Source organism: Cydia pomonella, chromosome 8 (genome assembly GCF_033807575.1).
Source record: "Cydia pomonella isolate Wapato2018A chromosome 8, ilCydPomo1, whole genome shotgun sequence".
Taxonomy (NCBI): domain Eukaryota; kingdom Metazoa; phylum Arthropoda; class Insecta; order Lepidoptera; family Tortricidae; genus Cydia; species Cydia pomonella.
In genome coordinates, this window is record NC_084710.1 from 14,348,703 (window position 1) to 14,374,458 (window position 25,756).

The 25,756-nt window shown below is 39.7% G+C and overlaps 3 protein-coding genes across 4 annotated transcripts in view; 2 read left to right on the forward strand and 1 right to left on the reverse strand.

Annotated features, from left to right (window-relative positions):
- The window catches only part of LOC133520641 (uncharacterized), a 64,626-nt gene that overhangs the window by 23,180 nt on the left and 15,690 nt on the right, over positions 1 to 25,756 (forward strand). Inside the window, exons 1-2 of one of the 2 annotated variants that reach the window (XM_061855188.1) lie at positions 21,487 to 21,904; positions 22,677 to 22,868. In XM_061855188.1, coding sequence (XP_061711172.1) covers positions 21,684 to 21,904; positions 22,677 to 22,868 — 413 coding nt within the window. In that variant the 5' untranslated portion in view covers positions 21,487 to 21,683. Of the gene's footprint in view, positions 1 to 21,486; positions 21,905 to 22,676; positions 22,869 to 25,756 lie in introns of those variants that run through there. The other variant, XM_061855189.1, reaches the window with a different exon arrangement.
- LOC133520640 (uncharacterized) lies at positions 1,600 to 5,485 on the forward strand. The gene is made up of 2 exons (XM_061855187.1): positions 1,600 to 2,178; positions 2,952 to 5,485. The coding sequence occupies exons 1-2, from the start codon at positions 2,092 to 2,094 to the stop codon at positions 4,794 to 4,796; spliced, it is 1,932 nt and encodes a 643-aa protein (XP_061711171.1). The 5' UTR covers positions 1,600 to 2,091; the 3' UTR covers positions 4,797 to 5,485.
- Positions 10,187 to 13,438, reverse strand: LOC133520320 (uncharacterized protein K02A2.6-like). Its single transcript, XM_061854691.1, has one exon. It carries the CDS (start codon positions 13,436 to 13,438, stop codon positions 10,187 to 10,189), a length of 3,252 nt encoding a protein of 1,083 aa, XP_061710675.1.

Consider the following 25,756-nt stretch of genomic DNA (forward strand, 5'->3'; position numbering starts at 1 on the left):
GTCACGACGAAACTACTTACATACCGCAGCCTGATGTGCCATATCAGCCACAGCAGCAAGCACTGCCACCTGACCCTGCACCAGCACCCGTCAACTTACCTATAGTCCGGCAACCCGATGTTCCAAGTGACAGCATTCGAGAACTAGCGCTTACCTTGAAGGATATCATGACGAACTCGTCAGCCAAGCGTGAGGATCGTTTGCTCAGCCGCCTATCTACGCCACGTGACTTACCAATTTTCAGTGGCGACAGCGTCGAATGGTTGCACTTTAAGAAGTCTTATACGGAATCTACTCGTGTCTGTGAGTTCAGTGAGTCTGAGAACCTGGAGAGACTACGCAAAGCACTGCGAGGCGACGCCAAGGACACGGTCACCGCTCTGCTGATCGGTAATACCCCGCCCGCAGCCGTCATGGAAGCTCTCGAATTAAGGTTTGGCCGATCGGATGTCATCATCATGAACCTTACGACGCAGCTGAAGAAGCTACCTTCGTTACCCACGTCATACCAACATGACCTAATTGATTTTTCAATCAAAGTTAACAACTGCGTAGCAACAATAGGTGCGCTAAATAAGCCAGATTATCTACGCAGCCCCGAGCTCGCATCAGCTGTTCTTAGCAAGTTACCGAGCACTTTGATTGGCAAATGGACCGATTTCGCATACAAAAAGTTAGATGAAGATCAGCCTAAGTTGACCCTGATCTCCGAATTTCTTAAACAAGAAGCACAAATGTTATCACTAGTTGGAATGACACAGGTACGTGAACAGAGTAAGCAGAGTGAAATAAAAACTACAACAAAATACTCAAGTGATAACAAAGGCCGTATTAATCGACCTATATTAACAACTAAAGCCGTCGAGGAAAACAAAGATTGTAAATTTTGTTCGAAAGGATTTCACCCGCTGCCAGAGTGCCGTGTGTTCAAACGCGCCATGCGCCGTGATAGATGGAAGTTCATCAAATCTCAAGGACTTTGTTACTGTTGTCTGACGTCACGACACGACAGAGACACATGCCCCGCGCCCGTGTGCGACATAGATGGTTGTGGACTCGCACACCACAAGATGCTACACTGGAAGAAGCCTACGTCATCACAATCAGCTGACGCGGTCGTCGACCCGCCGCCCGAGCCGGCCCCAGCGCAGGCTCAACGGCCGGTCCCCGAGCCGGCGCCCTCGGCCCCCGACACCGTGGCACATGTTACATCGGATTGTGCTAAGCCTTCTTCTGCAGATAACGTTATGTTAAAAGTAGTGTCAGTGCGATTGCGTGGACCTAAAGGTACCGTAAGTACATACGCGCTTCTGGACGATGCCGCTTCAGTGTCTATGATAGACTCTAACCTAGCAGACGAGTTAGGTCTTAAATGTGAACAACCGCGTTCTATAAAGTTTACCGATGCGTTTGGACTAGAAGTGTACCAATCAGCTGTACCGACCGTTATCGCTCAGATAAGTGGACAAAACAATAACAATAGTTATGACATTAAGTTGCGTAAAGTGTCTAAATTAAATTTACCAGCACAAAACTTATCTGTAATTAACAGTTTAAATTGTAAACGTTTATCTCATATTAAGGATTATGTGTGTAAAAGTAGAGTTGTACCTCGCATTCTTATTGGGGAAGATAATTATTTCTTAATCGCTCCGATTGAAATCATTCATGGTAGTGAAACCGAGCCCTATGGATCTCTGTGCAAGTTAGGTTGGTCAATTCATGGCAATTGTCGTCGCACTTACTCTAACGTTGCCAATGTGTTCCATCTCAGTCACACGGACAACGAGAATATTGGTGAATTAAATGATTTAATTAAACATTCTTTTTCCCTAGACTCCATAGGAATTTCAACCTTACGCCGTGAAAATAGCGATCATTTAAGGGCATTGCAGATACTAGAAGATTCAGCGCGCCTTATCGGGAATCAATGGGAGGTTGGTCTGCCGTTCAAGAAGGACGTATTCACCATGCCAGATACACGCGAAGCTGCCTTTACGCGACTACAGTCTTTAATGCGCAAATTTGCTAAAGACTACGCGTACGCAGATCGCTACCGAATGGAGGTAAACAAGCTGTTTGCCGCTGGTTATGCACGTGAGCTCAAGGAAAATGAACTTTCGGCCGACCGCATATGGTATCTCCCGCACTTCGGAATTCAAAATCCCAACAAACCTGGTAAGTTAAGACTTGTTTATGATTGTGCTGCAAAAGTAAATGGGAATTGTCTTAATAGTTATTTATTAACGGGACCAGATTTATATAATTCACTTATGGGAATTATGCTCAGGTTTCGCGAGAATAAAATAGTTATAATTGGGGACATTAAAGACATGTTTTTAAGGGTGAAAATAAGGCCGGAAGATCAACATGTACTTCGTTTTTTATGGCAGGAATCTCCGGGCGCACCCGTAAAAACATGTGTTATGCAAAGTCTATTGTTTGGTGCCACTTGCAGTCCTTTTATAGCTCAATTCATTAAGAATAAAAATGCATCTAAGTTTGATGATTTATATCCGGAGGCGGTAAATGTTATTGTAAATAGTCATTATATGGATGATTGTTTATATTCAACTAGCAGTGTAGAAAATGCAGTTAAGTTGGTTGAACAAATAACTTTTATTCACAAGAGCGGTGGATTTGAGATACACAAACTGGTCCAGCAATAGTAAAGAGGTATTGAAAAATATACCTCTTTACTATTGCTCGCGCAAACAGCTGTTCACTTCAAAGACGGAGTCATGAACACAACCGAGCGCACATTAGGGTTAATGTTTCATCCCTCAGATGATTCTTTTGGATTTCAAATTTCATTTAATCGAGTCCCACAGGAAATATTAAATGGATCTGAGGCTCCTACGAAAGCAAAAATGCTTAGTCTCATCATGTCGGTATATGACCTTCACGGTTTTTTGTCGCCTTTTATTATAAAGAGCAAAATAATATTTCAGAACGTTCACCGCAGTGGCGTGGATTGGAACAACCACATCCGACCGGAAGAGCATGCGTGCTGGGTAAGGTGGCTCGACGAGTTTAAACTACTAGCTTCGCTACGCATACCACGGCACTACGCTGACGCGGGACCATGGACGCGATGCTATGACGATTCGGCGGATGGGGTAAGTGACCCCACCATTATAAGTACCGAATTGCATGCTTTTTGTGATGCCAGCAGTAAGGCATATGCCGCTGTTGCTTATTGGCGTTTTGTTCGCTCAGATGGAACTCTCAATATCTGTTTTGTGGCGAGTAAAAGCAGAGTGACCCCACTTCGTCCGGTATCCATACCGAGATTAGAGCTTCAAGGTTGTTTGCTCGCTGCTCGTCTTGCCGCCACAATACAGAACGAGCACAAAGATATCAAGCCAAACAAGAGGTATTTTTGGACGGATTCAAATACCGCCCTCCAATGGATTCGCAGTGACCCTAGAGACTATAAACCATACGTCGCTCACCGCCTCGGTGAGATTGACGAGTTGACTACTGCATCAGAGTGGCGTTACGTGCCCACGTCCTTGAACGTAGCTGACGTGGCCACTCGTGAGGATGCGCCACCACTGCAGTTCGATAATGTATGGTTCCAGGGGCCTAGGTTCTTGCGTGACCGTGAAAGTGAGTGGCCCAAGGATCTTAAGAGTTCTAAGCAGCTCGAAGAGGCTCTTTGTGAACGTAAGGTTATTAACGTCGTGTCTTCGGCCGACTGTACTAGTACGTTGCCGGTACCTAACGAAAATAAATTTTCGTCGTGGATTCGATTACTTATGACAACTGCACGGGTATTGCTATTTATTAAAAAATGTCAACGTAAATGCAATCGAATCGACACCGGGCTGGTACAATCGGCGGAGAACCTGTTAATAAAAAAATGTCAACATGATTCTTTTCTTGCAGAAATTGATTGTTTAAGGAAAAATAAGCCGTTATCGAAAGATAGCCGGCTACTGCAGTTAACACCTTATCTTGACGATGCGGGCCTACTACGGGTAGGAGGCCGCATCGACAAGACTGTGGGTGTCAAGGAGTCTACGAAGAGGCCTGTGATTCTTGATGGCAAACATCGAATCACCAGACTGCTCGTAGAATACTACCACAGACGAGCACTGCACAGAGCTCAAGAACTAGTAGTTAATGAACTAAGGCAACGCTATTGGATTCTGCAATTGCGGCCAACTGTGCGCGCAGTCGCAGCTCATTGTCTGCTGTGCAGATATCGTCGCGCCGTGCCGCAGCCACAGCGCATGGGTGACCTGCCAGCTGCCCGGCTGCAGCACAACCGTCGTCCGTTTTCGTTCACCGGAATCGACTTTTTTGGCCCAATGGAGGTCACTGTAGGTCGTGGTAGGCAAAAACGCTATGGCATGTTATTTACTTGTCTTACAGTTCGAGCCGTTCACGTCGAAATAACGGAAAGCCTTACTACTGATTCGACCATAATGGGTTTAAGACGAATGATAGCACGCAGAGGCGCCCCTACTGTGATCTACTGCGATAATGGGACAAATCTTAAAGGTGCTGATTTAGAACTAAAGCGCAGTATCGCTGAGCTAGACAGCGATGTGCTGCGCCATGATGGACTCGTAAGAGGAATCGAGTGGAAATTCATTCCTCCAGGCGCTCCAGAGATGGGAGGCGCGTGGGAGCGCATGGTGCGCACTGTTAAATCATCCCTGCGAGCTGTACTCAAGGAACGCGCACCACGCCCAGAGACGCTCTCAACATTGATGGCGGAGGTTGAGGCCCTGGTTAATAGCCGTCCTATCACGTACGTATCAACCCCAATTATCTTGAAGCTCTGACTCCCAATCATTTTTTGATTGGCACGTCATCAAATGGACCAGCTTTTGGTAGGTACGACAACGAGGATCTCCAGCTCAAACGTCAGTGGCGTATAGCGCAACGTCTAACTGATATGTTCTGGGCACGTTGGCTTAAGGAGTACTTGCCAACACTTCTTCCGCGACAGAAGTGGACGCGCGAAAGGCGTTCCTTACAGGTAGGAGATTATGTAATTTTAGTCGAACCTAACTTAGATCGTGGATCATGGCGGCACGGAATAGTGAGTGCGACACATACTGGTAAGGATGGGCGCACTCGCGTTGTCGATGTCCGCACGCGTACGGGAATTTTACGCCGCCCCGTCACACGCGTCGCCTTACTTGCACCAGAGATGGCTCGTGATGACTAGTCATCACTAAGGGGGTGGGATTGTAGGCGACGCACATATATATTAAGTAAACTGTATCCTAGGTTTATTACTTTAATTTTAATTGGTTAAATTTGGTACATGTAATGCCATCTAGTGTAAATTATTTTAATTAAAGCTACATAAAAACAATGGAAGGTAGCGAGTCCAAGTAATGCGCTGCACATATATGTAACTATAAGGTAGTTGTACAATTCCAAAATTGACACCCGCCGCGTTGGCTCCTCGCTCGTCCCACAGTTTTTTGGCCTTGTATTTTGCGAATATACGCCTTTCATTTAACCTGTCACCTACATGCATGTTGTTCGATTTTGGAATCTTTCTCTTGCTCGGGTATCAATATTAAAAGCCCGAGAAGCCCCCTTGTAAAATAAATAACTACTTATATTAATATCAATAGCCATATGGCCTCATTTTGATGAACAGATTTGATAGAATCAAAGACGTCGGAAAAACTAAGAGTATCGTTCAGAGAGATATAAATAACATTGATGGTTCCTATAGTCCGTGTTTTTCATATTAGATACTTTATGAACTCAAAAGTAGTGGTAAATTATTTCCCAAATTAAATCTGAGTAACTATGCACTGAATAGTTGTTAAATATAGTTTTCAACTCAGCAGCTGGCAAAGGCTCACTTGATTGTTCAAAATGAATGATGGTTTTCAATGATAAATATTTAATAACATTCATTTTGAATTGATTTGATTTTGATTTTGTTTGATATTTTACAGTGAGTATTTTCGTTGTGTTGGTGTGGTAAAATTTTGTGTTCACCCGGTGGCAAAAATGTAAACGCTCACAAAGCTCAAGATTCCGTTTTTCGAATCTCTCGCTTGCATGGGCATGAGAGGCACGAGAGGTTAAACAACTTTGCCCTCTTGTAAAACAAATAACTATTACATAATATTGTACCGCAAGGAACTAGGAACTCTAGCATTTTGGTAGAATAACGAGGTATAGTTCCAAACTGCATAGCTATTTTCCCTTAGCTGAGATCCACAATTAAATTAAGGATTTTTTTAGAAAACGATTGTTTTGCATTTCAGAGCAAGCCAGAATGAAACATTGAATTATTCTCGTAATAAACAAACAATAAAAAAACTCAAGTGAACGAGAACACTTCACACACACGTTCACACCGCGGGCAGTTCATCATGTAAGAACCTAAGTCATATAAGTTTTATGTTTTGTGGAACGTGAATAATGTTTCCATAAAACTCTTCCGTAAGACGCATATCTGGATAGCCTTAGTGGACAAACAATTTTACTACCTATGATATGTCTACCGTTTATCGGTTGGTAAAGAAGATGCGCAGTGATTTTTTAGTTGGTTGTAGCTCAGTTTTGGGGCTAATACTAGTATATATAATACATCCTTACTTACTTAAGATAATACAAATCATATCAATACAGCTTCATGCAGCCAAGTCCAAGTCATTAACCAATTAGTTTTCAGCAAGAGCGTAGCGGGCGTCGCGCCGCACCGCTCCGTATGTTCTGTACCCAAGGCGTCACATTTTTCCAGTGCTGTAACACAATCTGACAGGTTATCAATGACAAAGGCGAAAGTGGATCCAGCGCGGCAGCTGATTGATATATTACGGCATGAGAGATGTGCTAACACGATACGGGACCTTCACCGGTTTTTGTGCTGATATTTTTTTGCTACTACCGACATCTTACTGATTTATCACGGAGTTGCTCCTGTTTTAGGGTAGCATTTAATAACGTTAAAAAATACTGGTTTTTCCCTGAGGTTTAAGGGATGAAAAATATGTCCTAAAGACTAAACATTTATATCTACAAATCCCATTCACGAGTATACACGTGTGTCCTTATTCAAACAATGACTATGAAGAACAATTGAAGAATAAATCTGAGTGAGGTTCTTACTAACATTATTTGTAACGTGAAAATGTAAATCGAGAATAACAGGCGCAGAGTAGAGGCAAGAGAGCAAAATCGGGTGAAAAATAATTGGCAGCATATGAAACTTTTATTCAATGGAAAATCAGCAAAAACGCTTAGTCTTTCTTGGAAAACGTGTTGGTACTTGGTAGCTTACTTCAATGAACTGGCGAATAAGCGCCTACAAGCCCAGCACGCTTTGGTGCGATTATTCGATGTTAAAGCGGAAAGCCACCATTTTGAAAATGGTACTTTTACTGTTTTGACAAAAAAAAAATAATTTATAAGTTCTGTTCTGTTGAAAAACGTCATATGAAACGCGTGTGCATGCATTGGTCATTACCCACATCGGCTTTCTTATTGCGCGCTCGCTTACAGCTCGCTCGCACAATATCGCCTCGTGTGTGATACCCAACTTACCACACTTGTATCATAATGTACTATTAATAAATAATCAGTAAATTATTTATACCAATTATATTAAATGATAACGTAATTATTTATTCTACGGTTCATTAAAAAAATATTCTAAGGTAGGTTTCCTACCCACAGCAGTCGAAGACTGGAGAAGGTAAGAATGAGCGACATTTTTGTTTGCGAGAGTCGACAGTTGGTATCAGAGTTAATATTGGAGTTGTTTTGTAATATTTTAAATACCTTACTTGTTTTCCAACTTCAACTTCATCATTTATTTATTTATTTATTTATTTTTATTTTATTTTTTTATGGTAGAGGAGGCAAACGAGCAGACGGATCACCTGATGGTAAGCGATTACCGCCGCCCATGGATAACTGCAACACCAGAGGGGTTGTAAGTGCGTTGCCGGCCTTTAAGATGGGAGTACGCTCTTTTCTTGAAGGTTTGAAGGTCGTATCGTTCCGGAAATACCGCAGGCGACAGTTCATTCCACAGTTTAGCTGTGTGAGGCAGAAAGTTCCTGGAAAAACGCACAGTTGAGGACTGCCAACCATCTAAGTGGTGAGGATGGAAATGTTGTCGCGTAGGGCGATGGCGAAAAGAAGCGGCAGGGATTAATCCGAACAATTCCTCGGAGCACTCCCCGTTGTACATGCGATAGATAATGCAGAGCGAGGCCACATCTCTACGCAGCGCCAAGGAGTCAAGCCGATCCGAAATGCACTGGCAGTCGACAATTCGAGTCGCTCTTCGTTGGATGCGGTCCAGAGGGAGAAGCTGGTACTGGGGTGCCCCTGCCCATAGATGAGAACAGTATTCCATGTGCGGGCGCACCTGCGCCTTATAAAGCTGTAGGCGTTGGGCCGGTGTGAAATACTGTCTCGATCTGTTGAACACACCGAGCTTTTTTGAGGCTAATTTAGCCTTACCCTCTAGATGGCCGCGGAACTGGACTTCACTCGAGATGTCGACGCCAAGGATTCCGATACCGGGTGTGGCAGTCAGGGGAGTGCTCTCAAAACGAAGTGATACGACAAACTCTAACTTTTTTGCGGTAAACGCGCAAACTTGTGTCTTGGTAGGGTTGAAACGGACTAAGTCGACCCCATTCAGACGAGACTTCTTTTAGGGAAGTCTCAATTTCAGACACAAGTTTGTTCCAGCTCTCTATTTATTCAGCAAATAGGCCACACGGGCACTTTTACACGTCAACATGGAATTTACGTACAAGCAAAAAAAGCACATCAACAATTATAAAATTCAATTAACTGAAAATATCAATGCAAACTAAAGTGCCTATTACTAGTAGTTCGCCCCGAAGTGAGAACTCGTGGTTCGCCAAAATGATTGATTCAATTGAATGCACCTCAAAGATCGAAAACCGCGATTTATGATGATAGGTATGTGGAACCCTTGACTGATAGAAAGTCATCATAGAGATTAAAATAAACTGTATCTGTGGTAGGTAAGTCGTAATCTTTCTTGTTAAATGTCAAATACCTACCTATATTATGTTTATTTTATTGCGCTTTTTTCTTGCTAATTATTTTAAAATCGTAAATTAAAAACAATATTATAAATGTGTAAACCGAGCACTTTCATTTGATACCAAACTCGACCATACTTTCTTGGAAATAAATTACCAGAATAGCAAGACCCCTCACAAATAAATTTGGTCTTCTAGGCTCTTCTAGCTCCTTAACCCCTTGACCTGCCTGACCTTGGCCTGCTCATAATTTAATGACTAAAATAAAATGCCCTCAACTACACATTTACCCAATTTTATTTAATTTTGACCAAATTTTCTTAAGTTTTTGCCCATCAAACTATCCTCTGATAGTTCAGCTTAAAAACATCAAAATGCCGGGACGTACCCCTAGCCAGCCGTGTGTTCCAAGTCGAATGTAAGAACTTCACTTCGCTTAGCTCGCTCGTTCGATTATTATATTACTGAGATATTGATGTGAATGAAAAGCGTATTCGATAACAACTGAACTTTATTTTCTCTACCCTCTAATACATATCTTTATGATTACCCACACAACATCTTTCCCGTTACGAAAATAAGTCATAAGTACATAAGTAGCATAAGCTTAAGCTACATTATTATAATTGCAATGGATATAGAAGCTAACTTTACATAAGTATAAAGTTGAAGTACTATTATATTGGTATATAAAAGATATAATTATTGGAGTAATAATTGTATATATTAATGACGTAACAGTCTAATCGTTACGAATAAATACATTTGTGCTACTGCAAGTATATATCAGTTATTACTATATATCTTAACAAAGTAATAAACAAGATGCTTCGCGTAGTATTGATCATATTGTAATTGTGCCGGTTGACACAGTGACAATGCGATAGTTATTATTACTATTTTAGATAAACATGCACGTAATCTAATCTTTAACAGAAGCACACGCATACGAGTACTACAAATAAGTAAATAACCATTCTTAACTCAGTAAAATACACACTTGCATGCACGTAAACGTAGCTTAACATTGAGTATTTAGGTAAGTAAGGAGAATGATCTCCTTTTTTTTTTTATTATTATTATTATGAGGATTATATTAGCTTAATTAATTATTTTAATTGACAATAACTGTAAGGGTAACTTTTTCATTGGCCTGGAAAAATTAAGAGTTAGATATAGTTTTTCATATTAATGCGTGCCTTAATCGCCGCCTGCCTAGGTTCGCGAGATTTTTCCGTATGTGGTTGCGAGTTAGGCGCAGGACAAGGAGCAGCACCAGCTCCGTCAGGCGACGGCAGGCTGTCGCTGTCGGCACTCGACCAGGCTTCGTCGTCACTCGGTAATTTGTCAGCAACGTTGCTGTCATCCACGGGTGAACATCGCTCAAGTTTTATTAAATGGCGCCTGTTTCGTCTGATCCGCCTGTCGGAACGATCAGTCACGAAGTAGGAACGAGGTTGATTTGCTCGAGACTCGACACGGGCTTGTCTCCTGCGTTGCCTGTCCACCACCAGCACCCGGTCACCCGGCTGTAGTTCAGGCAGCGCACGTGCTCGTTGGTCGTAGTGTTGCTTACTAGTTTGTTGGTTACGTACCATATTCTCGTAGTCACGGCTGTTATCTCGGCTCGGCCGAAGTTTGCTCTCGTGAGACGGTAATCTTGTATTGAGCGTGCGTCCCATTAGTAACTGAGATGGCGAACTTAAATTGTCGCGGGGTGTGGTTCGGAAGTTTAAAAGTCCTAAGTAAAAGTCAGTACCAGAATTTATAGATTTTATGAGAATGTCCTTAATAGTTCTCACGCTTTTTTCGCTACGACCGTTCGATTGAGCATAATGGGGAGATGTCGTAATATGATCGAACTCCCATTCTTTTTTAAAATCCGCGAACTCTTTGGATGCGTAAGCAGGTCCGTTATCTGTAACTAATACCCAAGGAATGCCGTGTCTTGCGAACTGATCTTTCATGGCTTCTATGACTGCCCTACTTCCTATGTTTTTGATTTGACTTACTTCGATAAAATTAGAAAAGTAATCAACCAGTATAAGAAAATATTTAGAGCCATATTGAAAAATATCGGAACCTACTTTTATCCACGGTAAATCAGGTATGTCATGCGGCAGCATGGGTTCCCGCTGGGCCCTCGGCGCGCGCGCGGCGCATGCCCCACAGCGGCGCACGCGGCGCTCCACGTCTCGACTCATTCCCGGCCAGAACATGACGTCACGCGCGTGCCGCTTACAACGATCGATGCCCATGTGTCCGTCGTGCACGCGACTTATCATTTCTGCCCTCAACGCCTTGGGGATGTAAACTAAATTGTCCTTGAAAATTATACCATCCACATATTCGAAACTATTTCGCAACGACCAGTGTCCTCGCACTTTTTCGTTGACTTCATATTTACTGTGCGGCCAACCTGACTGTATATATTTAATTATTAACTGACACTCATCATCGTCTGTAGTCACTTGTCTGATAGTACGTAACTTACCGTCACTGAATCTGACATTTTCCAATAAGAAACATGACTGGTCGTTTATTTCTTCGGATACTTTGTCACTGATGTTATCCGGGAGGGGCGCTCGAGACAATGTATCTGCGACAAACATATATTTACCTGGCTTATACACGACCTTGAAATCATAACCCTGTATGCGAAGCATCATCCTCTGCAAACGCGCTGGCACAGCATCTAAAGGTTTTGAAAACAATGCCTCCAGTGGTTTGTGATCCGTTTCGATTGTGACGTCACCATGAGCGTACACGTATTGATGGAAACGCTCCAGTCCGAAGACAATGGCAAGAAGCTCCTTTTCAATTTGTGCATACCTGGTCTGTGCATCTGTTAGCGTGGCAGAGGCAAACTCAACGGGCCGACCCGCTTGAAGGATCACAGCGCCCAACGCGTGCTGACTAGCATCTACCGAGACCAGCACTGGAGCGCGCGGTGCGTACAGGGCCAGCACAGGCGCGCCGCTCACCAATGCCCGCAGCTGTCCGGCGGCTGCCTCGTGCTCGGGCTGCCAGCACCATTCCGTGTCTTTTTTTAACAGGGCTCGTAAAGGTGACGCCACTTCCGAGTAGTTAGGTATGAATTTCGATAAGTAATTCACCATACCTAAAAACCTTTCCAGAGACGCTCGGTCGTGTGGAGAAGGCATCTTCTCGATAGCCTTAACCTTCTCAGAATCAACACGCATACCCTCATGACTAAACGTGTGACCTAGATAAGTAATCTTTTGAACTCTAAATTCGCACTTCTGTTTATTAAATTTAATGCCTACCTCGCGCGATCTGTCTAGCAACGACTTTAATCTTGCATCGTGTTCCTCTAAGGTACGTCCCCAGACTATAATATCATCGACGAAGGACTCTACTCCCTCCAGATCTTCCAAAATTTGACGAACCTTAGAATGGAATACCTCAGACGCACAGTTTATACCATATGGGAGGCGTAAGAATTGGTACCTACCGAACGGTGTCCCAAATGTACATAGGTCGGCACTGGCATCGTCTATTTGTACCATCCAAAAACCTGAACGAGCATCAAGTTTGCTAAAATATCGCGCTCCCTGTAGCTTTGTGGCTATTTCACCGAGCGCGGGGAGGGGGTAGCGAGCGCGGCGCACAACGCGATTTAGCGGCCGCGGGTCGAGGCACACGCGTATACTGCCATCTTTTTTCGCGGCCACTACAATCGCATTGACCCACGGTGTGGGGTGGGACACTTTTCTAATGACCCCCATTTTAACCATGCGATCTAATTCACCCTGTAATTTGTCGCGCACGCCGCCACCCCCAGCAAACTGTCCAGAGGTTCCATACAGTACATCCACTGCCGACGATGACGCTGCCACGGCAACCTTAGAGCCTTCGATTTGGCGCTTTTCTTCACTTGACATCTCATTCGCCTGAGTTATCTTTACCGCCTTTTCCAAAGTTAGATCCTCCGCCCTAAGCAAGCGGTCGCGTACTTTGCTACTGGCAACACCGCACACTATGCGATCACGCATTAGGCTCTCCTCGAGGTCCTTGAACTCGCACTGCTGGGCAAGTATTTTCAGTGCCGTTACGTACTCGTCTATAGATTCACCACTTTCCTGGTTCCTAGAGAAAAACTTGAATCGTGCCATCGTTTCATTCTGTTTGGTCCCAAAGTGATCGTTAAATTTGTCTACTAAGGTTTGCAAGTCATCGCGGTTCTCATCTTTTGTAAATCTGAAGGTCAAATACACATTATAACCTTCCGACCCTATTAGGTTTACCAGCAAACTGGCTTGCACATCACTTGTCTCCTTATAGACACCTGAAGCCTTCAGGAATACTTGGAATTGTGTATACCACCGGCGCCATGCCTCGGCGCGCGCGGCAGGGCCACCCTCCAGGCACAACTCTGGTGGAGGCCGCGCATGCTCCATTGTTTACACAAACACAATTTATCACTAGCACACACTTCTAAACTACACGACACTTGTTTACTTGCCCAAAATGCCCTTAATATCTAATAAAATACGGCACCGCTGTCACCATGATGTGAATGAAAAGCGTATTCGATAACAACTGAACTTTATTTTCTCTACCCTCTAATACATATCTTTATGATTACCCACACAACAGATATGTATAGTCTCTTAATGTCGAATTACAAAAAAAAACTAGAATAATAATTTAAAAAGAAGACAAACAAATATAAAAAAATAATCTACAATTATTGAGAGGCTAAAAACTATAGTTCTGACACATGACATTTGCCCCTCTTATAGATTATATTTTACTTCTTATATGCATTATGCATTATATAGTTTATCAAATTATCCTTAGATATGTATAGGGTCTCCAAGAGTCAAAATTCTGTATAATTAAAACATTTATTAAGCTAAAGAAAACATACGAGAATCGAATGAGGTGTCTCACTGTAATTACACTCAAAAATAATGTTACTTATTCAATATAATAGCCCGTGTTAGCCTAAAAAGCAATAGTTCCATAGAAATTAACATTCTTTTTCAGCACGAAATATCTGAGAATTTGGTCCAAATATTTACTTTGAGAGTGCAAAAACGCATTACTTCCTCTCATGTCGCCTGCGACGGATGCGTTGAAGGCTAACTTCGTGGAAACTGACTCTCGCCAACGATTACTTACACACGCAAACCTGTAATAAATACGCCTGTTCTGTATGCTGTGAGAGTGGAAGCTACCCCGTGTGTTTTTTTTAGTTTTCCAGTTTCCTTTAAACCAGTTTCTTTTTCTTTTTTACCATTTTCGTTGACCCGTTGCTTCGCATTCGTAATATCTGGCTTTTGCAACATAAATAGGATTGCAAAATTATATTCCCAATGCCTTAGAGTTTATTTCCCGTCAGGTTAATAGACCGATAGTAGATGGGAAATGATCGGCTGTCGCGGTGACTTTCGAAGCGCCCTCGATGAGACTTTTTTTAGTAAAAAACGTGCAAAAGATAGAGACATTAACTCAGTTACCGGGCAAATCCATCTCCTAAGCATTGTTGCCTGGGGGAGCATATAATATTTTAGGAACTGTGTAATAGTGCTTCCACATTAGCTGTTTTAACATGTTGTATAACATCGTGTGATAGAGACAACATGATAGTATTGATAGTGTTTTATTCACTATTTATTAATTTTATTATTTATTTTTGTTCTATTAAGTATGTATTTAAAGAATGAGTCATTTTTGCTTGTCCATACCAAGTCCGAGTCGCACCTTAAAATCGTTAAGTTAGGTAACAATTGCGTATTTCGCAGCATAAGTAATATATGACATAAAGTTAAATGCTTGTATGAACTTTTCACATACCTAAGGTTCAATAAATACAATCTCCTATAAAATTAAAAAAAAAAACCGGAAAGACTGTGTATGTTACTGGACCGATAGTATACAACAAGCTGCCAGTCTCTATCACAGAAGAGGTAAAGCTTAAATCCGTCAAAATAAAATTAAAAAAATGGCTCGTCAAACAAAGCTTTTATAGTTTTCAAGAATTTCTTGATTAAAGTCAAAGTCAAAGTCAAAATATTCTTTATTCAAATAGGCCTAGCAACAAGCACTTTTAAATCGTCAAATTTTACAAATATCATCTTAATCTAAATATCAGAGCAATTTATTGATGCAGTTATTATTGTTCTAAAAAAAACATTGAACTATTATAGATATGGTAAACTTAATAATAAGAATTTCACAAAAAGATCGTCAAACATCAAAATTGTATAAAAATACTAGTCTAGAACCTTTCTAGAATAAAATCTAAATGTCAAAAAATACGGTATATATATACATTGAATTATCAATTTCATCATTAATAACATAACAATAAATAATTCATTCTTTACAATCACACTTAATCCCACGGTGTTTCATCATTCATGTAGTCTTGTGTGCTATAATAGGCTTTAGAGATAAGCTTACGTTTTACATAATTTTTAAATTTACTAACAGACAATTCAGTTATAATATTAGGAAGTTTATTGTAAAATCTTACACAATTACCCATGAATGATTTCTTAATTTTATGGAGCCTAGTGAAGGGCACTGCGAGCTTATGCTTATTTCTAGTATTAATATTATGTATTTCACAGTTTTTCTTAAAACTGGCAATGTTTTTATGTACATACAGAATATTCTCATAAATATATTGACAGTGCACTGTCATTATGTTAATGTCCTTAAACTTATCTCTAAGTGTGTCTCTATGGTACATTTTATATATTGCACGAATAGCCCTCTTCTGCAGAACAAAAATGGTATTTATCTCTGAAGCACTACCCCATAGTAAAATACCATATGACATAATGCTATGAAAGTAACTAAAGTAAACTAATCGAGCTGTTTTCACGTCTGTTAACTGACGGATCTTGCTCACTGCAAAAGCTGCAGAACTCAGTCTATTCGAGAGATTAGCAATATGGGGACCCCATTGTAGTTTAGAATCTGAAGTTATACCAAGAAAAACTGTGCTATCTACTAGTTCCAATTCCTCATCCTTGACAATGACACCTGTTTGCTCATTCCTTATGTGACTTGTAACAAACTTAATGCACTTAGTCTTTTTCTCATTTAACAATAAATTATTAACATTAAACCAATTTACTACTTTAGAAATAGCATTGTTTACATCACTGCAAGCTTGTTGCTGTCGTTTGACTTTGAAAATAAGTGAGGTATCGTCTGCAAACAATACTATGTCATGGTGGGTCTTTACAAGGTAAGGCAGGTCATTAATGTAGATAAGGAACAGGAACGGCCCCAATATTGATCCCTGCGGTACACCCATAGAGACCAATGACCCCGGTGATCGCTGTCCACTCCCATCAACCCTTTGTATTCTACCGTGTAAGTAAGACTTTATTAAATTCAGTGCCGAGCCTCTTACTCCATAATAGTGCAGTTTCCTGATCAATGTTTCATGACAGACGCAATCGAAGGCCTTAGATAAGTCACAGAAGATACCTAAAGCATCCTGTGACTCCTCCCAGGCATCGAAGATCTGTTTAATTAGCTCAACACCAGCGTCGGTTGTTGAGCGACCCCGTGTAAAACCAAATTGTTTGTTGTGCATTAGATTATTAATGTTAAAATGTTTCAATAACTGACTCAAAACTATTTTTTCAAAAATTTTGCTGAATGTTGGTAACACTGATATCGGTCTAAAGTTAGTGGGGTCGGATGTGCTACCTGATTTAAATAAAGGAGTGACTTTACTATGTTTCATTAGATCAGGAAACTCACCGCAGTCAACACTGTTATTAAATATAACTACCAGGTCAGGCGCTACAACTTCTATTAAGGATTTGACAGTATGAACGGAGACTCCCCAAAGGTCACTAGTTTTTTTTATATTAATTGATTTAAACGCCTTTAATATATCTGAGGCACTCACATGTTCAAAATTAAGGTTTCTAGTACATTCTGGGACATTCTCTTCTAACAGTGTAACGGCAGACGAGGGTGATGAATTTAAGTTCTTAGTTGTGGAAGCTGGTACCTCGGTGAAGAATTTTTCAAATTCTGTTGCTACATCTAAACTGGAATCTACGATTTTGTCATCAATTTTTAGTTTAAGATCTTTCATCCTTTGCTTTGATCTACCAGTCTCCACATTAATTACTTTCCACGTTGTTTTAATTATATCAGAGCTAGTTTTTATTGTTTGACTTAAATAATTACGCTTAGCGATATGGCAATCTATTTTAAACTTCTTCGAATATTGTTTAACATATTCCTTAAATTCATCACTCGTATTGAACCGCCGTTCCTCATACAAGGCATACAATGCACGTCTTCGTTGATGTAACTCTGCAGTAGCCCACTCACTAAAAACTGATGCATCACTAACCATGACTGATTTTGTAGTAAATATCGCATTATAATTTTCCATAAAAGTGTGAAAGAATGAATTATACATATCATTAGGACTCATGTTGGAAGACAGAAAGGGTAGCGCCTGAATTAAACTTTGTTTCATTCGTTCCACGCGGTCAGAGGTTACTGGTACAAAAGTTATTTGTTTTCGCAAGGTATTTTTCCTTACAGCCTCAAACACCATTAATTGGCCTAAGTGGTCTGATTCTAACTTGCTGATTACATTTTTAGCGGTAGGAAAAATATCAGTGAAAATATTATCTATACAGGTGGCACTAGTGGCAGTCACTCTAGTAGGCTCCATAAACATGTGGTTGAGATTACATGATTTGAAAAGATTCAACAATCTACAACTTACTGTTGAATTTTCCAAAATATTTACATTATAGTCGCCGCATATAAGTAATTTCTTACTAGAAGGTGATATTTTAAGTAGGACGGATTCCATTATGCTTTCAAATATTTCAAAATTACTTAAAGGCGGCCTATACACACAGACAACAATAAATTGCTCCAATTCTACTGCACTTAGTTCTATAGTCCGCTCAACAGACATGGATACAATGTCCTTACGTTCCTTAAATTTTAACTGACTATTTAATATAATTAATGACCCACCATGTATGGAACTAAGTCTGGTGAACGAACTGCCCACCTGGTGATTATTAAATTGAGGCATTAATTCATTATTATTCAACCAATGTTCAGTAATACATAAAATATCAATATTATAATCATTCAAAAAAAGTTCAATCTGTAAATCTTTTCCTCTAATACATTGAATGTTTTGATGCACCAGGTGGATGTACATTCCATGTTTGCAGTATTTTTCATCAGATTTACTAAAAGCTAAATTGCCAGAGACAGATTATTTTGTCTTAAGAGCTAATTTAAATTATTGGTTATGACTGGAACCAAAACCAAGTTCATACCGGTCTGCTCAATAGAAGCAGGATAAACTGCCAAATTTTTGGCAGAAATGTCAAACAAATATGACAGCGACAAAGCTATTTGTCTTTTATAATAATTTGAAAGGTATAACTTACCTTTAGTCCAAAAAACCATAGGCATATGGTATTTAGCATTATAAAGTATAATGTAATATAATTAATTAATTTAATTTTATCGTTTAATATTAAATTGATATAAACATAATAGATAGGTATAAGATGTGTAGAAATAAGTTTGAAATTGTGACCTGTAATATCTTTTTACCAATAAATTATGTCTATGTCGATGTCTACATAACATCTTAATTAGGTTCCGTCCACGCCTAACATTAATAAGGTATCGAAGACAAAGCTTATACATTTCTAAGTGAGTGTCCTACCTATATAACCCTATGTAGGTTACCTATAATAGGCGCATATAAGTTTATTCAAACTTGATGCTGTTAGGAGTATTAGCAACCATCATCTTCATGTATTTTATCGTTTTAACATAATAATCGAATTAAAGATGAAGAAGTAGAACTTCAATTCGATTATTACGTATTATTCATAATTCATAGCATTGAATCGACAATAATTAGACTAGGAAAGGGAAAACACAAATCGCATATTGAATAATCTTCTAAGGTATCAATAAATCCGATTTTTTTTATAAGTATCAACTGCATCAATTTACTGAAGTCTGAAAAGTCATATATTCTATACCCCGTTTTTTTCATTAGAAATAGTATAACCTCAAATTAAAAGTAGTGGTAACTTTTTTCCTCGAAAATTAAATATGAGTAACTAGGCACTCGTCGTCGTCGGTGTCGTTTACATATTATTGTATCGCAATATTAATATCGTAGGAGCCCTAGCATTTCGCAAGAAAAAGTTAATTCCCACTACTTTTGAGGTTTGAAAAATTTTAATCTTAAAAATAACGGAGTGTATATTTATATAGGTAAATAAGTTAATTGCTACTTCGATATAACGTTTAAATTGTAAAAGCATGTGCCACGCAATTTATATTTAATAAGTTTTTGGCACAAATTTCATTTTTGGTACAAGCTTTTATCGCTGACTGTACTTTTCTTTCCACAAGTAACTAATACTCATCGAGGCAATTCTAAAAACCCCAAACACAATTAAGTTACGTTGTTTTATCACAGAGTTCCTATGGCCACCTCCTGTCTCCATCATCAGATCATCTCGATGGTACCATAATATTGCATTGTCACCCGACTTACATATGTATGCAAATTTTCAGCTTCATCGGAAACCGGAAAGTGGGTCAAATTTAACTTGCAAGATTTGATTACAAACAGACAACGGTCAGGTGAAAGTAAATAAAAGCTTGTAATAAAAAAATATGGAAATCTATACCTATATATCTATGTCATATAAATTATTTTTATATTTAATAAAGTTCAACATGTGCCAATATTCCTGTTACGATTCTAAAACGCCCTCTCTACCAGAAAAACGGAACTTGGTTGAAAAGCAAAGCTTACCTCGTTTTCATTTTAGTCGGCAGCGACATCTAGTTTGCAACAAAGAAACAAGCTAGACGCCGAATTTCACCACACAGCTGGTTTAAAACTCACAGGTTCAACTCGGATACGGTTTTAGCTGGATACCTTCGTAATTTACACAAGTTACGATAGGAAGCGCTTCTTATACTTTTTACACGAGTTACATATTTTAGGCGAGGGACGTTATAGTGCTTAAATTTTATTATTACGTCTATAGCTATACATCGAGAAAAATATTTGATTTTGTTAGAGCCTTTGGAACGTTGCATGAACGTTTATGCAGTGAGAGTTGGCATTACGTTGACATGTCAATTATTTTTTCTTCTGCTCACAAATGCGAAAGCAGTTCGCTTATTTGGATTCTTATGAAAAAGACCCCATATATCCATATATCGTAAAGATCAATATTTTTACTAAACAATAGAACCTGCCCGCGTGGCCAACATGCCGATCGATCCGATAGTCAACGCTCCGTAGCGAACGAAACGTCACTGTAGCACTCATATGGAAGAGTGACAGAGAGAAATGACTACGCTACGCTACGGAGCGTTAACGATTGGTACGTTGGCTACGCGTGCTGCAGGGATGAAGTTTTTGCATTTTTTTTTCTTCATTTTATATTCATTAAAATCGTATTGTGTAAGGGACCAATGTAATCTGCATAAAATGCTTAATATAACTAAAGTATTTAATTTGATAATTATTAAAACTGTATCCGTGTAAATAGGTTTGCAAATGCATATTATGTGATCTTTTTCTCGAAGTTAAGAATGGGTATAGTAAGTTATCCTTAAAAGATAGACATTCACCATCGCGGACTTTTTTGTAGACCCATGAAAGAGAGACTACCCCACCATACATTGTGTTGTTATAGCTCAAACAGATTAGGGAGCGTTTTCGATTAAAGCTCCTAGCCAGCGTCATTTTCTCCGACAACATCGTCATATTTCAACCAATTTACACAAAACCCTAAATCTCTATCTCTCTGTTCTATCGATAGATTAAAATCATATCAAAATTTAATAGTTTTATAAGATGTAGTGAATTGACGTTTTCTCCTATACTAGATTTGCGGATGCTAGGTTGCGTGACAGTAGTGCACATAGCGAATTTTTGTTACAATATTTTAGATCATAAAATACCAATATATTTATGCCTATTGCGTGCTACATGATTTGTAAAAAAAATAAGGACACTAAGGAGGATACATCAATAAAACAATCTCGGGAAGTAAGTCCGTTATCACATTTTCCGATCCGATACGTAATCCGATGTCGGATACAATCACAAAAAAGTAAAAAATAAAAAATGTTTTAGTTGTAGTAACACCACTTACCTATATATATATATAATGTTATCGTAAATAAAATGTGTTAATTTTTTATATTTATTCATTTAATAATCGTTTATTGCTCAACAGAAAGCGTTAATGGCACTCTCAAATAGCTGCCTTTCCCATATCGGATCGGATCGGACCATGTGAAAATGCTCTAAGAGTTCTTAATATAGATTTCTACTCTCTTTACCAACAGTTAGACGTTTAAAGGTGATACGATCACAGCTCTTTCATCGCGAGTGAATTTTCCGCTCCGTAACTCGAATAATCTTTCATGTGCTGATTATAGACATTATAGTTAATCCAGTTTTTTGTGATCTCTGTTGATGTATAGTTTTCACGAATCTAGAAATAGAGTTATACTGGACAGAAGACAAACATTTTGCGTACTACTTTACTGCAACAATATGGGAGCATGGGACACTAGCATCTCGCCTCTCGATGAGAAAACATACATTTTATCGCAATTTTTTTTAAGTTTATGATGTGCCCAAAAATCGCTTCGCTTTTGTTTATAAGTGCTACGTTGGCGTCGAAAATGTTCGAAAGTGATTTAAATGTCAACGATTTTTTGCGGACGGATTTGATGCCGACCTATTTCATTATGAAACAGCCTGATGCAAATGGTTCTGTGACCCCGAGTGTTGTGAACTCTGTCAATGGATCGATCGACGCAGCACTGACCACTCTCGAGTACCACAGGTGTGTTTAAGAGGGAAGAACCGCTTTGCGATCTTTTGTTAAGATTTAGTTAGTGGAAACTGTTTTCTACGGATAAAGAAATTTCATTAAAAACGTACGCACATTCCGTTAGGATCGCAAAGCTATTCTTTCCTGTTAAGATAAGAAAAAAAATTAAGAATATTTAAAATACAGTTTTTAAAGTTAGTATCAGTGTAGTTGCACCATCTTCTACATCATACCAGTTGCAAACAGTTCAGCCAACCGGATTGAGCTTTTGACATATCCTTACCCTAGAGGTAACAAAAGTGTGTTATGATACATATGATCACTTTGGCAGTCACTATTAATTTTTTTTTGCTGATCGTAATTACTAAATGAGGATCAGGGACTGAAGTCCGATTTTGAAGATGAATAGTATACTGTATGTATCTGAACGAAAAGCAATTTCTTAAACCCGTTAATGTTTAGGTCATACTGGACAACTTTTACTATAGGACCACCCATGAAATCGCGAAAAAAAATTTGCTGTTTCATCCTCATCATTTTGCTGGCCAGTCAATTTTTTTTCGCGATTAGTAAAAGTTGCTCAGTATGACCTAAGTAAACGTTTCTGGGTTTGAATTGTTTTACGTTCATATATACATACTGTATAAAAAACTATACTTATTTAGCTATGGAAAAGGTACCATTGTATTATACGAAAAGAAGAAACGTAGCTGCTTCAAGCTAAAGTTTAAGTTTCGGGCACTGTCCCGTTAACAAATGTGCAGACCAGGTATCTTACTTTCAGAAAAATGATGAACGAATACCGCTGCCGCAACTTCCTGGCCGAACAGATCCTCGAAGAGATGGGCAAGCCGGTACTGCAGAGCCGGCTCGGCACAGCTTTCGGCCAGAACAGCCTGACCCGTCGCTCGCAGGACCCGAGGACCAACGTCATGTTCGACGTCGGCTCGGCTAACTATCAGGACTGGCTTGCTAAGTAAGTGGTGTAAATTTAAATTTAAATATTCTTCAATATGGGCATATTATTTATAATTCATTTATGAATCTGAAAAAAATCAGGTCTAATCTCAGGACACCGCAGCCTCGAAATTTGAAACCGCCACCACAACCAACCACCACCACTAGCCCATGAAATTTGGCCATTTTAAGGGTTCCGTAGTCAACTAGGAACTTTTATAGTTTCGCCATGTCTTTCTGCCTGTCCGTCCGTGATCTTTAGTACTAAAAAGCTGCAATTTGGCATGGATCGATCAATCGTGCATGGGACTTGTGCACAAATCACGCGAGGTTTTTTTGGCTACTTTTTTGACTCCCCCTCCCCCTTGGTGATATTTGGTGAGGCTCTTGGCTAACCTCCTCCACTCCCGCATAACCTCACGTATATTTTTATTTTATTTTTCATTTGACCTAATTTTAAGATAAATAATATTATATGGGGATGGTGATCCCGCTAGCAAAAAACAAAACGGGTGACCTCTCGGACATCGGTAATTATAGGCCCATCTCACTAGCGACAGTCACACCGAAAGTGCTCGACGGCTTTCTTAATGCACAACTTTGCAAACATATTAATCTGCACGACGCACAATTTGGATTTAGGCCAGGTTTGTCGACAGAGAGTGCAATTTTGTGCCTTAAGCAGGCTGTCAAGTACTACTTGGACAATGCAGAGACACGCCGATATACGCATGTTTTCTGGACCTGTCAATAGCTTTTGACCTGGTTGTTTATGATAAGCTATGGAGTAAGCTGAAAAGGACCAGTCTACCCAGAGACCAGGTCAATAGGGTGAGATGGGCGGGGATTGACTCGGACGAGTATAGACTGCAATGTGGAGTTAGAATAAAGAGAGAGGAGAGCTTTGGCAGTACGAGGTAATATGCTCGCCCGCAGGTTCGCACGCTGTAACGAGAAAGTAAAACTGACACTTTTTAAGGCTTATTTCCAGACGTTTTACACGTGCAGCCTGTGGGTGAGATTTACACAGAAGGCTTATACCTAATACACTGCGTGTGCAATACAACAACGTCCTTAGAATGCTGTTGAGGCGGCCTAAACACTGCTGCGCATCGGGCATGTTCGCCGAGGCTAGAACTGACGACTTCTTTGCTATAAGGCGAAAAAGAATTGCCTCACTGCTTGGGAGACTGCGTACGTTGGCCAATCGCCTCGACTGCCCGCTCACAAAATACTGGATTGATGTGATTATTGGGAGGGGCAAATAGGGTAAGACTATTTATCGCTCCCAATACCTACTAGGTTAAGTTTCCTGTAGATATATAGTTCATAAGACTAACATAGATTTTTTATGAAGCTAAATTACTAACTAATTTCTATGTATTATGGTCCGAAATAAACCATTTTTATTTTTTATTATAGAGTAAATCTTGTTTATACTCGCTATTTTGAAGTGCCAAGTGAAGATTTATGGTTAACGAAACCGAGAAAAAGTATGTGGTAGATATTTTTTCTTAGTTTCGTTCACTATAGAAAAATACACGTGAGGTCTCCTTATACCCCCCTCTCCCCCAACGTGTTCTATCGTGATTTTTTCATTACCCCCCTCCCTCCCTATCGAACCTCGCGTGATTTGTGCACAAGCCCATGGCAACAGAACGGTAAAATAAAAAGCGGCCAAGTGCGAGTCGGACTCGCGCATGAAGGGTTCCGTACCATTTATGACGTATTAAAAAAAAATCTACTTACTAGATCTTGTTCAACATTTTACCACTTTGGACACACATTTTAGCACCTTGGAAGTGTCTCTCGCGCAAACTATTCAGTTTAGAAAAAAATTATATTAGAAACCTCAATATCATTTTTGAAGACCTACGCGTAGATACCCCACACGAATGGGTTTGATAAAAAAAATATTTTTATTTTATGACTTATAAAAAAAACTACTTACTAGATCTCGTTCAAACCAATTTTCAGTGGAAGTTTGCATAGTAATGTATATCATATATTTTTTTTACATTTTTCATTCTTTTATTTTAGAAGTTACAAGGGAGGGGGGGGACACATTTTTTCACTTTGGAAGTGTCTCTCGCGCGAACTATTCAGTTTAGAAAAAAATAATATTAGGAACCTAAATATCATTTTTGAAGACCTATCCATAGATACCCCACACGTATGGGTTTGATGAAAAAAGATTTTTTGAGTTTCAGTTCTAAGTATGGAGTAATTGAAAATGTCGACATGACAACACGAAAAATTAAACGCATTCGATCTGACGTACACTACATGACCCATTCCATCCCCCAGGGTGGAGTACTCGCATGCTTGCTATTTTTAATATATATCAATGACATTCCAAAACTCATGAACAACGACTACTCTTGCGTTCTCTTTGCAGATGACATATCCCTCCTTACTTCATGCAAAGACAGTTCGAGCATAAACAATGAAATAAACCTAACACTAACTTCGTTGACAGAATGGATGGAGGACCACAATCTAAAATTAAACATATCGAAAACTAAAATCATTCAATTTAGGCCGCATCAAAAAAACCCTCTAGACATAGAAGTAACACTTAACGGCATGGACTTGGAGTGCGTAGAGACAGCAACACTGTTAGGGTTTGATATCGATACACATATAAGTTGGAAAAAGCATATCGCGAAACTGAAAACAAAATTGTCCTCATTTATTTATGCGTTAAGAGAGCTCAAGAAAACGACAGATCTACAGTCCGCGCTTACCGCATACTATGCCTATGCCTACTCATGGCTTAAGTATGGTATAATACTATGGGGAAATAGTACAGACGTGAAAGACCTATTCATACTTCAAAAAAAATGTATAAGAATATTAGCCAATATCTACAGCCCAGAAAGCTGCTTACAGTATTTTAGGCAATAT

What these genes read in the sequence shown, in the direction of transcription:
- LOC133520640 (XM_061855187.1), top strand. Translation starts at nt 2,092, where the DNA reads ATGCACGTGAGCTCAAGGAAAATGAACTTTCGGCCGACCGCATATGGT. An exon ending in TCAAAATCCCAACAAACCTG is followed by an intron (nt 2,179 to 2,951) that starts GTAAGTTAAGAC and finishes ATAATATTTCAG; the next exon opens with AACGTTCACCGCAGTGGCGT.
- LOC133520320 (XM_061854691.1), bottom strand. Translation starts at nt 13,438, where the DNA reads ATGGAGCATGCGCGGCCTCCACCAGAGTTGTGCCTGGAGGGTGGCCCT.